Here is a 12755-nt window from a genome sequence, read left to right as displayed (position 1 = left end):
TGTAATCTATGCCTCAATTGATAAAGGCAAGTGTCCCATATGCCTTTTTCACCACCCTATTAACCTGCCCTTCTGCCTTCAGAGATCTATGGACAAACACGCCAAGGTCCTTTTGTTCCTCGGAACTTCCCAGTGTCAGGCCATTCATTGAATACTTCTGTGTCACATTACTCCTTCCAAAGTGTATCACCTCACACTTTTCAGCGTTAAATTCCATCTGCCACTTTACTGCCCGTTTGACCATCCCATCTGTATCTTCCTGTAACCTCAGACACTCCACTTCACTGTTAACCACTCGGTCAATCTTTGTGTCATCCGCGAACTTTCTGATCCTACCCCTCACATAGTCATCTATGTCATTTATATGAATGACAAACAATAGGGGACCCAGCACAGATCCCTGTGGTACACCACTGGACACTGACTTCCAGTCACTAAAACAGCCATCTGTCATCACTCTCTGTCTCCTACAGCTAAGCCAATTTTGAATCCACCTTATCAAGTTACCTTGTATCCCATGTGCATTTGCTTTCTTGATAAGTCTCCCATGTGGGACCTTGTCCAAGGCTTTGCTGAAATCCATGTAAACTACATCAACTGCACTACCCTCATCTACACACCTGGTCACATGCTCAAAAAGTTCAATCAAATTTGTTCGGCATGACCTCCCTCTCACAAAGCCATGCTGACTATTCCTGATCAAATTTTGCCTCTCCAAGTGGAGATAGAATCTCTCCTTCAGAATTTTCTCCAATAGTTTCCCTACCACTGACGTGAGACTCACTGGTCTGTAGTTCTCTGGCTTATCTCTACAACCTTTCTTAAATAGTGGGACCACTGTTCTCCAGTCCTCTGGCACCTCCCCTGTGGCCAGAGTGGAATTAAAAATTTGGGTCAGAGCCCCTGCAATCGCCACCCTCGCCTCCCACAGCATCCTGGGACACAAATCGTCCAGACCTGGAGATTTGTCGACTTTTAAGCCTTCCAAAACCTCCAATACCTTGTCACTCCCTATGACAATTTGCTCAAGAATCTCCCAGTCTCTCTCTCTAAGTTCAATATCTGCATCCTCTTTCTCTTGGGTGAAGACAGATGTGAAGTATTCGTTCAACACCCTACCAATGTCCTCTGGCTCCACCCACAAATTTCCCCCTTGGTCCCTAATGGGTCCAACTCTTTCCCTGGTTATCCTCTTCCCATTGATATACTTATAGAATATCTTGGGATTTTCCCTACTTTTACCAGCCAGAGCTTTCTCATATCCCCTCTTTGCTCTCCTAATTGCTTTCTTAAGCTCCATCCTACACTTTCTGTACTCCACTAATGCTCCATTGACTTGCTCTCTTTGTATTTGCTAAAAGCCTCTCTTTTCCTTCCCATCGTACCCTGAATGTTTCTGGTCATCCATGGTTCTCTGGGCTTGTTGCTCCTAACTATTACCCTAGAGGGAACATGTTGGGCCTGTACCCTCCCCATTTCCTTTTTGAATGCCCCCCACTGCTCATCTGTAGATTTCCCAACAAGTAACTCGAGTCTACCTTGGCCAGATCCTGCCTTATTTTACTAAAATTTGCTCTCCCCCAATCCAAAACCTTCTTTTGCAACTTGTCTATTTCTTTCTCCATAACAAGCTTAAACTGTACCATGTTATGGTTGCTATCACCAAAATGCTCCCTCACCAACGCATTAACCACCTGTCCGGCTTCATTCCCCTGAATTAGGTCCAGCACTGCACCCTCCCTTGTTCGATCCTCTACATATTGAGCTAAAATGTTCTCCTGTATACATTTTAAGAACTCCACTCCATCTAAGCCCTTAACACGATGACTATCCCAATTAATGTTGGATAAGTTGAAATCACCTAATATAATTACCCTAGTATTATTTTTACACACCTCTGCGAATTGCACACATATTTGCTCCTCAATTTCCCGCTGACTATCTGGGGGTCTATAATAAACACCTAGCAATGTGGTTGTCCCTTTTTTATTCCTAAACTCTACCCATAAAGCTTCATTTGATGCCCCCTCCAAGATATCATCTCTCCTTACCGCAGTAACTGACTCCTTAACTAATATTGCAATGCCCCCTCCTCTTTTACCCCCTCCTCTGTCTCGCCTGAAGATTCTATATCCCGGGATATTGAGCTGCCAATCCTGCCCCTCCCTCAACCATGTCTCCGTGATGGCTACGATATCAAAATTCCACATGTCAATCCTTGCCCTTAACTCATCCGTTTTTTTACCTGCAATACTCCTGGCATTAAAGTAGAGGCCTTCCATCCTGGTCTTACTCCCTTGAAACTTACTTCCGCTGTATTCCCTCTGACTTGTTCGCTTTCCTGTGTTTAGCTGTGTCCCTATTCTGCTAGGAGTCTGCATCCCCTTTTCCTGCCAAATTAGTTTAAACTCTTCCCAACAGCACTAGCAAACCCGCCAGCAAGGATGTTAGTCCCCCTCTGGTTCAGGTGTAGACCGTCCCACTTGTACAGGTCCCACCTTCCCCAGAAACGGTCCCAGTGGTCCAGGAATCTAAAACCCTCCCTCCTGCACCAACTCTTAAGCCACGCGTTCATCTGTGCTATTCTCCTATTTCTATACTTGCTAGCACGTGGCACTGGGAGTAATCCAGAGATTACAACCCAAGAGGTCCTGCTTTTTAGTCTACTGCCTAACTCCCTGAATTCTTGATGCAAGACCTCATCCCTCTTTCTACCTATGTCATTGGTACCAACATGTACCATGACCTCTGTCTCATCACCCTCCCCATTCAGGATGCCCTGCCAATGATCTTCCTGTTCAGCTCACCCCCTCGCACTGCTGATTCTGTGGACTCTGCCAATGGATCAGCTCTCACCACCTCTCCATGCATCTGCCTCTGAAATGTCCATTCATTTGTGTACAAGGCCCTTGCCAACCATTTTACTTATTGTAGATGATTGCATCAACATCATGGCCTTAACGGAAACCTGCCTGTGGGGGTGATGACACCTTGCCACCTAAGGAAGCCACCCCGCCTGGCTACATCTTCCACCACTTACCCCGCAGACTGTTGCGGTGACCGTATGGCACTTATCACCAGATCCCATCTTGGCTTGACCACCTACTCTTGCACTTTCTCCTCCTTCGAGCATCTCACCTTGTTCCACCCCCTCACCTCTCAAAATCATTGTTCTCTACCGCCCTCCCAAGTACGATAAAAATTTTATCCATGAGATAGCTTCACTGCTTTCCTCCCTCAGCTTCTGCACTGAATGACTTCTCTTCTTCAGTGATTTCAATCTCTATCTCAACTCATCATATTCTCTCTCCTCTGAGTTCACTGCTGTCTTATCCTTCCTAAATTTCTCCCTGCATGTAAACTCCCCAACGCATATTCACGGCCACCCCCTCAACCGTGGCATCTTATGTGGTCTTGCCAGTACCATCGTATCAATTACGGGTAAGGCCATCTCTGATCACTTCCTTGTATCACTCTCTACCCACATCCCCCTTCCATGCCCCAACCTACCTCAGTCCGTACCCGTCCCTGGAAAAAACTATCCTCAGATTTACTATAAAGTGCACTTTCAAAATCTCAACTATCTAGCCTTTGACCCTCCGTTTGCCACAGCATTTCTGCAGCTACTGATTTGCTCAATCGCACCGTCAGCACTACCTTTGCCTTAGCCCCCAATAAAAAGATCAGTCTCTCTCACCCCGGCCATTCCCCCGATACGGCCCTCATTTCTGCTCCCTTAAGTCCAAGGGAGGCAGACAGGAAAGAATATGGCGGACAACATCCACCGCCAGATCTGGCTGGTCCACTTAAAACGCTATCCGGTCTCGTTCTTGTCTGCTAAAACTGTCCACTATTCCAGGATCATCTATGCAAAGATAACCCCCTGCAAACAGTCTTCCTAAATTCCTATCCTCTGTCTCCTCCACCCTCAGCTCCGGCAATAAGTCCGAGGAGCTCATGGAGTCCTTTGTCACTAAGATCGAGACTATACAATAGCTGCCTCTGCCACGTCCCTCCCTTCCACTAGCCCATGTGGCCAAACTTCCTCTAATGCTCCCTCCTGTCCTCATCCTGAGCTTGCATCTTACTCCAGTTTCTCTCCTATCTCCCCTCATGCCTCTCTGAATGATCTTGTTCTTGAGACCCACCTCCTGTTCCCTCAATCCTATTCCCGCTAAACTGATCACCCAACATCCCCTCCTGGTCCCCATGTTAGCCAATATTGTAAACAGTTATTTTTCTCCAGGTGTTGTCCCTCTCTCCCTTAAATCTGCTGTCATCACCCCTCTCCTTAAAAAAAAACCCTTGACCCCATTCCCCTTGCAAACTACTGTCCCATCTCTAACCTCCCTTTCCTCTCCCAAGTCTTTGAACATGTTGCCTTCCTATTCCATTCTCATCTTTCCCAGAACTTCATGTTTGAATCCCTCCAATCAGGTTTCTGCTTCTGCCGCAGTACCAAAACAGCTCTTATGAAAGTCAGTAATGGTATCCCATGTGACTGTGACAAAGGTAAACATTCCATCCTCTAGTCTCTTGACCTGTCTGCAGCCTTTGACATGGTTAACCACACCATCCTCCAATGCCTCTCATTGTTGTCCAGCTGGGTAGGACTGCTCTCCCCTGGTTCCAATCTTATCCATCTATTAGTAGCCAGAGAATGCCTTTCAATGGCTTTTCTTCCTGCTCTCTCATCGCTACCTCTGGTGTCCCCCAAGGATCAATCCTTGGCCCCTCCTAGTTTTCATCTACATGCTGCGTCTTGGCGACATCATCTAAAAACACAGCATTAGTTTTTAAATAAAAACAAGAAATGCTGGAAATACTCAGCAGGTCTGGCAGCATCTGTGGAGAGAGAAGCAGAGTTAACGTTTCAGGTCAATGAGCCTTCAGAACTGACATATTAGAAATGTAAAAGATTTTAAGCAAGTAAAGCTTAAGGTAGAGCAAGGGAATAACAGAAGAGAAGGTGTTGATAGGACAAGGTCACAGACAATAACTGACCATAAGGTCATGGAACAAAGGCAAATGGTATGTTAATGGTGTGCTGAAAGACAAAGCGTTAGTACAGAGAGGGTGTGAATAGACAGTAAAGCACAAAGCACTCCAAGCACAAACATCAAAAAAAATTTAAAAAACAGAAACTGTTGGTAGGCACAGTAGAAACAAACTAAACACACTAAAAAACCTAAAATAAAATAACCAAATAAAGAACAAAAAAGAAAAAAAAATAACTAAACATAAAAAGGGGGGCCGGTCATGCTCTGAAATTATTGAATTCAATGTTCAGTCCGGCAGGCTGTAGTGTGCCTAATCGGTAAATCAGATGCTGTTCCTCGAGCTTGTGTTGATGTTCGCTGGAACATTGCAGCAATCCCAGGACAGAGATGTGAGCATGAGAGCGGGGGGTGTTGAAATGGCCAGCAACCGGAAGCTCTGGGTCATGCTTACAGACTGAGCGGAGGTGTTCTGCAAAGCGGTCACCCAATCTGGATTTGGTCTCCCCAATGTAGAGGAGACCACATTGTGAGCAGCGAATACAGTATGCTAAATTGAAAGAAGTACAAGTAAATCGCTGCTTCACCTGAAAGGAATGTTTCGGGCCTTGGGTAGTGAGGAGAGAGGAGGTTTTCAAATGTGTGCTAATGACACTCCGCTTTACCTCAGCACCACTTCTCTCGACTCCTCCACTGTTGCTAAATTATCAGACTGCTTATCCGACATCCAGTACTGGATGAGCAGAAATTTCCTCCAATTAAATTTTGGGAAGACTGAAGGCATTGTTCTCGGTCCCTGCTCCAAACTCAGTTCCCTAGCTACTGACTCCATCCCGCTCCCTGGCAACAGCCTGAGATTAAGCCAGTCTGTTTGCAGCCTTGTGTCACATTTGACCCTGAGGTGAGCTTCCGACCTCATATTTGTGGCTTCAATAAGACCGCCTATATCCACCTCTGTAACATCGTCCGACTTCACTCCTGTCTCGCTCATCTGCTGCTGAAACCTTCAGTCATGCCTTCGTTACCTCTAGTCTTGACTATTCCAATGCACTTCTGGCTGGTCTCCCACATTCTACTCTACGTAAACCTGAGGTCATCCAAAACTTTCCTCATGTCTTAACTCGCACCAAGTCCCATTCCCCTATCACTCTTGCGCTCATTGACCTACATTGGCTCCCGGTCAAGCAACATGTTGATTTTAAAATTCTCATCCTTGTTTTTAAATCCATCCATGGCTTTGCTCTTCCCTATCTCTAATCTCCTCCTGCCCCACAACCCTCCAAGATAACTGTGCTCCTCTAATTCTGGCCTCTTGTGCATCACTGTTTTTAATCACTCCACCGTTGGTGGCCATACCTTTAGTTGCCTCGGCTCCAAGCTCTATAATACCCTCCCTACACCCCTCCATCTCACTTTCCTCCTTAAAACCTACCTCTTTGACCAAGCTTTTGGTCATTTGAGCCAGTATCTCCTTTTATGGCGCGGTGTCACATTTTGTTTTATAATGCTCCTGTGAAGCGCCTTGGGATGTTTCATTATGTTAAAGCTGCTGTATAAATATAAGTTGTTGATCCAAAGCTCACTGTGTGGATGCAGTCTTACTTTGCATTATTCTATGTTGCTGCAGATTGCAGAAATCCTTAAAGTAAACCTTTTGTAAGACATTTGTTCGGATTGTGGCAGTCAACAAAAAATTGGGGGTAATACTGCTTAAGGAAATGTTCTGTGGACCTGATTAAGTGATGGAAAGCCAGATGCCGTTAGCCCTGGATTATTTTATACTTAAAAATATTGATTTTGTTCTAACAGAAATTGAAACTCTCCAAACACTCCATATGATATCATCTTTGAATAAATGAGGTTGCAATTCTGTTGAAATAATAAAATATGACAGACATTGAAGTATCATATCGCCTTTTTTTGTCAGTTTTGTTGAAAATTCAATGCTTTTTTTTAATGTTAATTTAATTTTTTTAATCAAAGGAATAGTTTGAATTTTTGGCTTAAAATCACTCAACTACAAAGCATTTTTTACAATTCAGTCTGGCTTGCATAAAATACACAGATGCTGAAATCTTCTACAATAATATGGAAACATGAAGTGAGAGTACTGAAGTGCTCTACATTACCCTTGAAGTGGTGCGTCAGTGAACATCATATTTTGGCACCTGTGAATGCTCGCAGCTGGTAGGAGGACCAAAAATGGTGAACTATTTAATGACTGCAGAAAACTCAGATTTTCACCAATACAAGTTCAGTCAATACCACAAAAAAGTCGCAGAATTGTTCTTCGGATCAGTTTTCTTTTCCCACCCATCCAGACATCGGAGTCATTCTCTATGCTATTCTTCTAACCATCCTCTGAGACCGTCTCATTGGCTTCAAAATTTTGATGCCCCTTTGCACTGAAGTCTTATCATCAACGTAGACTGGGATGGATGAGATTTTTGATTTCTTTTCTTTTCCCTTTATAGGTGAAATTACTGCCTTTTGAAAGGGGGAAGTCAGTGCGTAAAGCTAATGTCCCAGCTGCCTATATCACCAACTGTGTTCATATTGCTATGTGTGTTACAATTACAGGGTCGAGAGGAAGAGAGTGATCAAATGAGGGAGAAGTTTGCTGTGCCAGAAAGTGACCATTTGACTTACCTTAATGTTTACCTGCAGTGGAAGAATAACAACTACTCTACCATCTGGTCTAATGAGCACTTTATTCATGCTAAGGCTATGAGAAAGGTGATGTAGCAGTTAAGTGCCTGCGGTATTAACTTTTCCATTGGTGTGCCCATTAGCAGATGGTTAGATTTCCATAACGAGATAAATTCAATGAGAGAGATTAGGTGTAATGCATTATCTGCAAAAGATTAGATCCTATCCACGGTGATCAGAAATGTGTAGTGATCCAGGTGGGACTGCACCAGCACTCTGTGCAAACTTAGCCAAACTCTATACAAACCTATTTGTCCTCATCACCAATCTACCTGTCGCAGATGCATCTATCCATGACAGTATTGTTAGGAGTGACCCCCGTGCAGTCCTTTGGAGACAAAGTCCTGTCTTTACGTTGAGGACACCCATCACCGTGTTGTGTGGCAGGACCACTGAGTTAGATGGGATAGATTCAGGACACATCTCGTAGCTCAGACTTGGGCCTCCATGAGGTGCTGTGGGCTATCAGCAGCAGTAGAATTGTATTCCACCACAATCTAAGAACAAAGAACAGTAAAGCACAGGAGCAGGCCATTCGGCCCTCCAAGCCTGCGCCGATCTTGATGCCTGCCTAAACTAAAACCTTCTGCACTTCTGGGGACCGTATCCCTCTATTCCCATCCTATTCATGTATTTGTCAAGATGCCTCTTAAACATGGCTATCGTACCTGCTTCCACCACCTCCCCCGGCAACAAGTTCCAGGCACTCACCACCCTCTGTGTAAAGAACTTGCTTTGCACATCCCCTCTAAACTTTGCCCCTCTCACCTTAAACCTATGTCCCCTAGTAACTGACTCTTCCACCCTGGGAAAAAGCTTCTGACTATCCACTCTGTCCATGCCGCTTATAACTTTGTAATATTCTAAGTGTGGCCTAACTAAAGTTCTGTACAGCTGCAGCATGACTTGCCAATTTTTATACTCTATGCCCTGACCGATGAAGGCAAGCATGCCGTATGCCTTCTTGACTACCTTATCCACCTGCGTTGCCACTTTCAGTGACCTGTGGACCTGTACGCCCAGATCTCTCTGTCTGTCAATACTCCTAAGCTTTCTGCCATTTACTGTATACTTCCCACCTGCATTAGACCTTCCAAAATGCATTACCTCACATTTGTCCGGATTAAACTCCATCTGCCATTTCTTCGCCCAAGTCTCCAACCGATCTATATCCTGCTGTATCCTCTGACAATCCTCATCACTGTCCGCAACTCGATCAACCTTTGTGTCGTCCGCAAACTTGCTAATTAGACCAGCTACATTTTCCTCCAAATCATTTATATATACTACAAACAGCAAAGGTCCCAGCACTGATCCCTGCGGAACACCACTAGTCGCATCCCTCCATTCAGAAAAGCACCCTTCCACTGCTACCCTCTGTCTTCTATGACAGAGCCAGTTCTGTATCCATCTTGCCAGCTCCCCTCTGATCCCGTGTGACTTCACCTTTTGTACCAGTCTGCCATGAGGGACCATAATCTGTAACCTCATGGCCTGACATATCCCTCACTCTACCATTACCATCAAGGCAGGTGACCAACCCTTTTTCAATGAGAAGTGAATGCCAGGAGCAGCACCAGCCATACCTAAAAATGCTTCAACTTGGTGAAGCTACAATACAGGACTTGCATGCATGATGAACAGCAGAAGCAGCATACGAAAGACCGAGCTAAGCGATCCCACAACCAGTGGATCAGATCAAAGCTCTGCAGTCCTTCCACATCCAGTTGCAAATGATGGTGGACTATTAAAAACAGCTAACAGCAGGAGGAGGCTCCATGAACATCTCCATTCTCAGTAATGGTAGAGTCCAACACTTGAGTGTAAAAGACAAGGCTGAAGCAATTTGCAATCACCTTCAGTCAGAGGTGTCGAGTAGATGATCCATCTCAGCCTCTGTCTGAGGACCCCACCATTTCATAAACCAATTTAAAGACAATTTGATTCACTCCATGCTATATCAAGAAACAGCTGAATGTACTTGATACAGCAAAATCTATGGCCCGTGACAGAATCCTGGCTGAAGATAGTTGCAAATACTTTAGCCTTGGCTTTTGCACTCAAGTTCTGAGCTTCACCTTTAATGAGGAAGGGGATGTTCATGGAGCTTTCTCCTTCCATTAGTTGTTTTTAATTGTCCACCACCATTCATGACTATGTAACAGTACTGCAGAGCTTTGATCTGATCTGTTGGTTGTTGGATCGCTTAGCTCAAGACAACATCCAAGCTTGGGAAGATAAGTGGCAAGTAATATTTACGCCACACAAGTGCCAGGCAATGACTGTCTCCATCAGTAGAGGTTCTAACCACCTTACCTTGATATTCAGTAGTCATGCCATCGCCAAATTCCCTCACTATCAGCATATTGATGATAACCATTGACCAGAAACCTAACTGGACCAGCCGCATAAATACTGTGGCTAAGAAAGATAGTCAGAGTCTGGGAATTTTACAGCAAGTGACTCATCTGATTTCCCCCAAAGCTTTCAACTGTTGAAGCACAACTCAGGAGTGTGTGGAATACTTTCCCCTAGCCTGGATGAGTGCTCTAACAATGCTCAAGATGCTCACAACATCCTGCTTTATTGACAACCCCTCACCACTGGTGCACCGTGGCTGCAGTGTGCACCATCTAAAAGATGTCCTTCTTGGCAAGGCTTCTTCCACAGTACCTCCCAAACCTGTGACCTCTTGCCTAGGAAGTCCAGGGCAGCAGGCACATCGGAACGCCACCATATGCAAGTTCCTTTCCAAGTCATGCACCATCCTGACTTGGAAATATCAGTATTCCCTCATTGTCACTGGGTCAACATTCTGGAACTCCCTACCGAATCGTAACTTCACCACATGGACTGCAGCAATTCAAGAAGGTGGCTCACCGCCACCACCACCTCAAAGCCGATTAGGGATGGGCAATAAATGCTGGTCTTGCCAGTAACACCCACATCTCATGAATGAATAAGAAAAGGATAATGTCCTGAGATTTGTGCTTAATTCCTCTGACTATACAGCCCAAGTTCATAACTGCTGCCTTTGCTATTGATGAACACTGCTTTGGGAATCTATCCACCAGTATCCCCAAACTCATTTTCTATGTTATTGACTGTAGAATATTTTGCTCCATGAACACAGGCATGAAGAACTAATTTGTAATGTTTGTCATTTCTTGATTACTGTTTAATACTGATCTTATTCACGCATGTAGGCTATAATCATCAATTCAATCACATAATCAAACCATAGAAACATTTTCCTATCTGATCACTGTTTCTGGTCCATTGCTCAAAAGCTAGTCATGTAATGTATGAATCTTTGTTAATTGAAGACATGTTGCCGTAGGAAGCTATCTTGAATGCATTTTATAAATTTATTCCCTTTGCTAATTGTGCTGCCATTTTCTTCCCAATCTATATTCAGGCTAAAATTCCCCATTGTTACTGCAGTTTTCTTCTTGCAGTGCATATGCATAGATTCTTCCTGTTAAATCATTGCAATCAGGAGGTCTATAAAATATACCTACAAGTGTTTTGCATCTTTTCCTGTTCCTTGGCTCTACTGATAGTGATTGCATTCATCTAGGTCTCTCCTTTCTAGTGCCATGATGGTATAATTTATTAATACTTTCCTATTTTATCTATTCTTTCCAAATATCCTACATCCTGATGCGTTTGGCTCCCAACCTTGCCCAAATTGCAAACAGGATGCTAATTGTTATGGCATCTATGCTTCTAATTGGCTTCATGTTCCTCGTTTCTCTGTTTGTAATATTCTCATCATTGTTATAAAAGCATGTTAGTCAATTAACCACTTTGCTTCTCATAGTTTTTTCAATTTTTTGACCTTCTTGCCTCTGTTACACTGCAGACATCACAGTTTGCTGTGGACACAGAACAGTCTTATTAAAAAGGATAAAGAAGACAGTTACAAATATGCGAAATGGACTAATTGAGGTTTTGTGTCTTGTATGGCTATTGTGAGGATGAAAAATCTGAATGAGAAATGTTGGATAATTATCGAAATTTTAATTGTTAGAAAACGTAATCTTCGTGGAAAGTGGAATTCTCTTCCGCAAACTGCTGAAGTAGAGTCAATAAACTCTTGAAAAAAAAAATTAAATTTGATTTGGAGTGTGCAGGAAAGTGTGATTAGACTAGGTGTCCCCCCCCACCCCCCTCCGGTCTGGCCAACAAATGCCTGGGAATAGCTCCTAAACATTCCTTGTTGAGGAATAGTAATGTTGTATAAGAAAGTTTGCCAGGAGAGGAAAAGGAATCCAAAGAAAGTTATGAGAAGAAATACTGAAATTTGGAGGAAGTGTGAGATGGAAGTTGCAATGGGTTTCTTGACTCGTCTCTGTATGTCGTCAAAGGTCCGAGAAGTGCGTTCCCAATTAAAAGATATAATGATGCAACAACGTATGAATATTGTATCCTGTGGTACTGACTGGGATATTATCAGAAAATGCATCTGTGCGGCATACTTTCACCAGGCTGCAAAACTCAAGGTAAGAAAACTATTGAAATATTAAATTGTTACATGGCCTTAATTTTGTAGTTTTCGGGATGACTCCCAGACCCACCTCTTCCTTTATTTCATTTCCTAAAGTACAGCATCTGAAATTTCCAACTTCATTACTTTTGGCCTTAATTACCATTGTACTTCAACCTGTTGTCTTTAACTCAGTGTTTCATCCAAGGATGAAGTACAGAAATGGCCAGTAATATTCATGATTCTGAAGAGAGAGGACTATGGATAGCAGTTTTAGGTGGGATAATGCTATTGTAGAATGGCTGCAATGTTTGCCTACCTAGTCACTGCACTCCAAAGATTATTTACTGTGTGAAGTAATTTGAGATGTTTTGACATGAAAAGATCATGGCTAAAATTTTGCCTACAGCCAGACTCTAAAGTTAATTGTTTCTCACTTTTATTTCATACAAAATTCTGTGCTTCATTCATAATAATTAAAGTAACGTTTTGTCCAATGTTAGGTTTTTGCTTATTCTACTCCTTTAGTCTATTACTTGTATCCCTTACCAGATGCCACT

The 12755-nt window shown here is 43.5% G+C and overlaps 1 protein-coding gene across 2 annotated transcripts in view; it reads left to right on the top strand.

Annotated features, from left to right (window-relative positions):
* The window catches only part of dhx38 (DEAH (Asp-Glu-Ala-His) box polypeptide 38), a 128536-nt gene that overhangs the window by 88409 nt on the left and 27372 nt on the right, over positions 1-12755 (top strand). The window contains exons 22-23 of one of the 2 annotated variants that reach the window (XM_068049200.1): positions 7578-7733; positions 12077-12211. In XM_068049200.1, the coding sequence (XP_067905301.1) occupies positions 7578-7733; positions 12077-12211 (291 nt within the window). Of the gene's footprint in view, positions 1-7577; positions 7745-12076; positions 12212-12755 lie in introns of those variants that run through there. The other variant, XM_068049201.1, reaches the window with a different exon arrangement.

Source organism: Heterodontus francisci, chromosome 17, assembly GCF_036365525.1.
Source record: "Heterodontus francisci isolate sHetFra1 chromosome 17, sHetFra1.hap1, whole genome shotgun sequence".
Taxonomy (NCBI): Eukaryota; Metazoa; Chordata; class Chondrichthyes; order Heterodontiformes; family Heterodontidae; genus Heterodontus; species Heterodontus francisci.
Note: the sequence above shows the minus strand (reverse complement) of the source record. Positions and strands in the feature narration are given on the sequence as shown.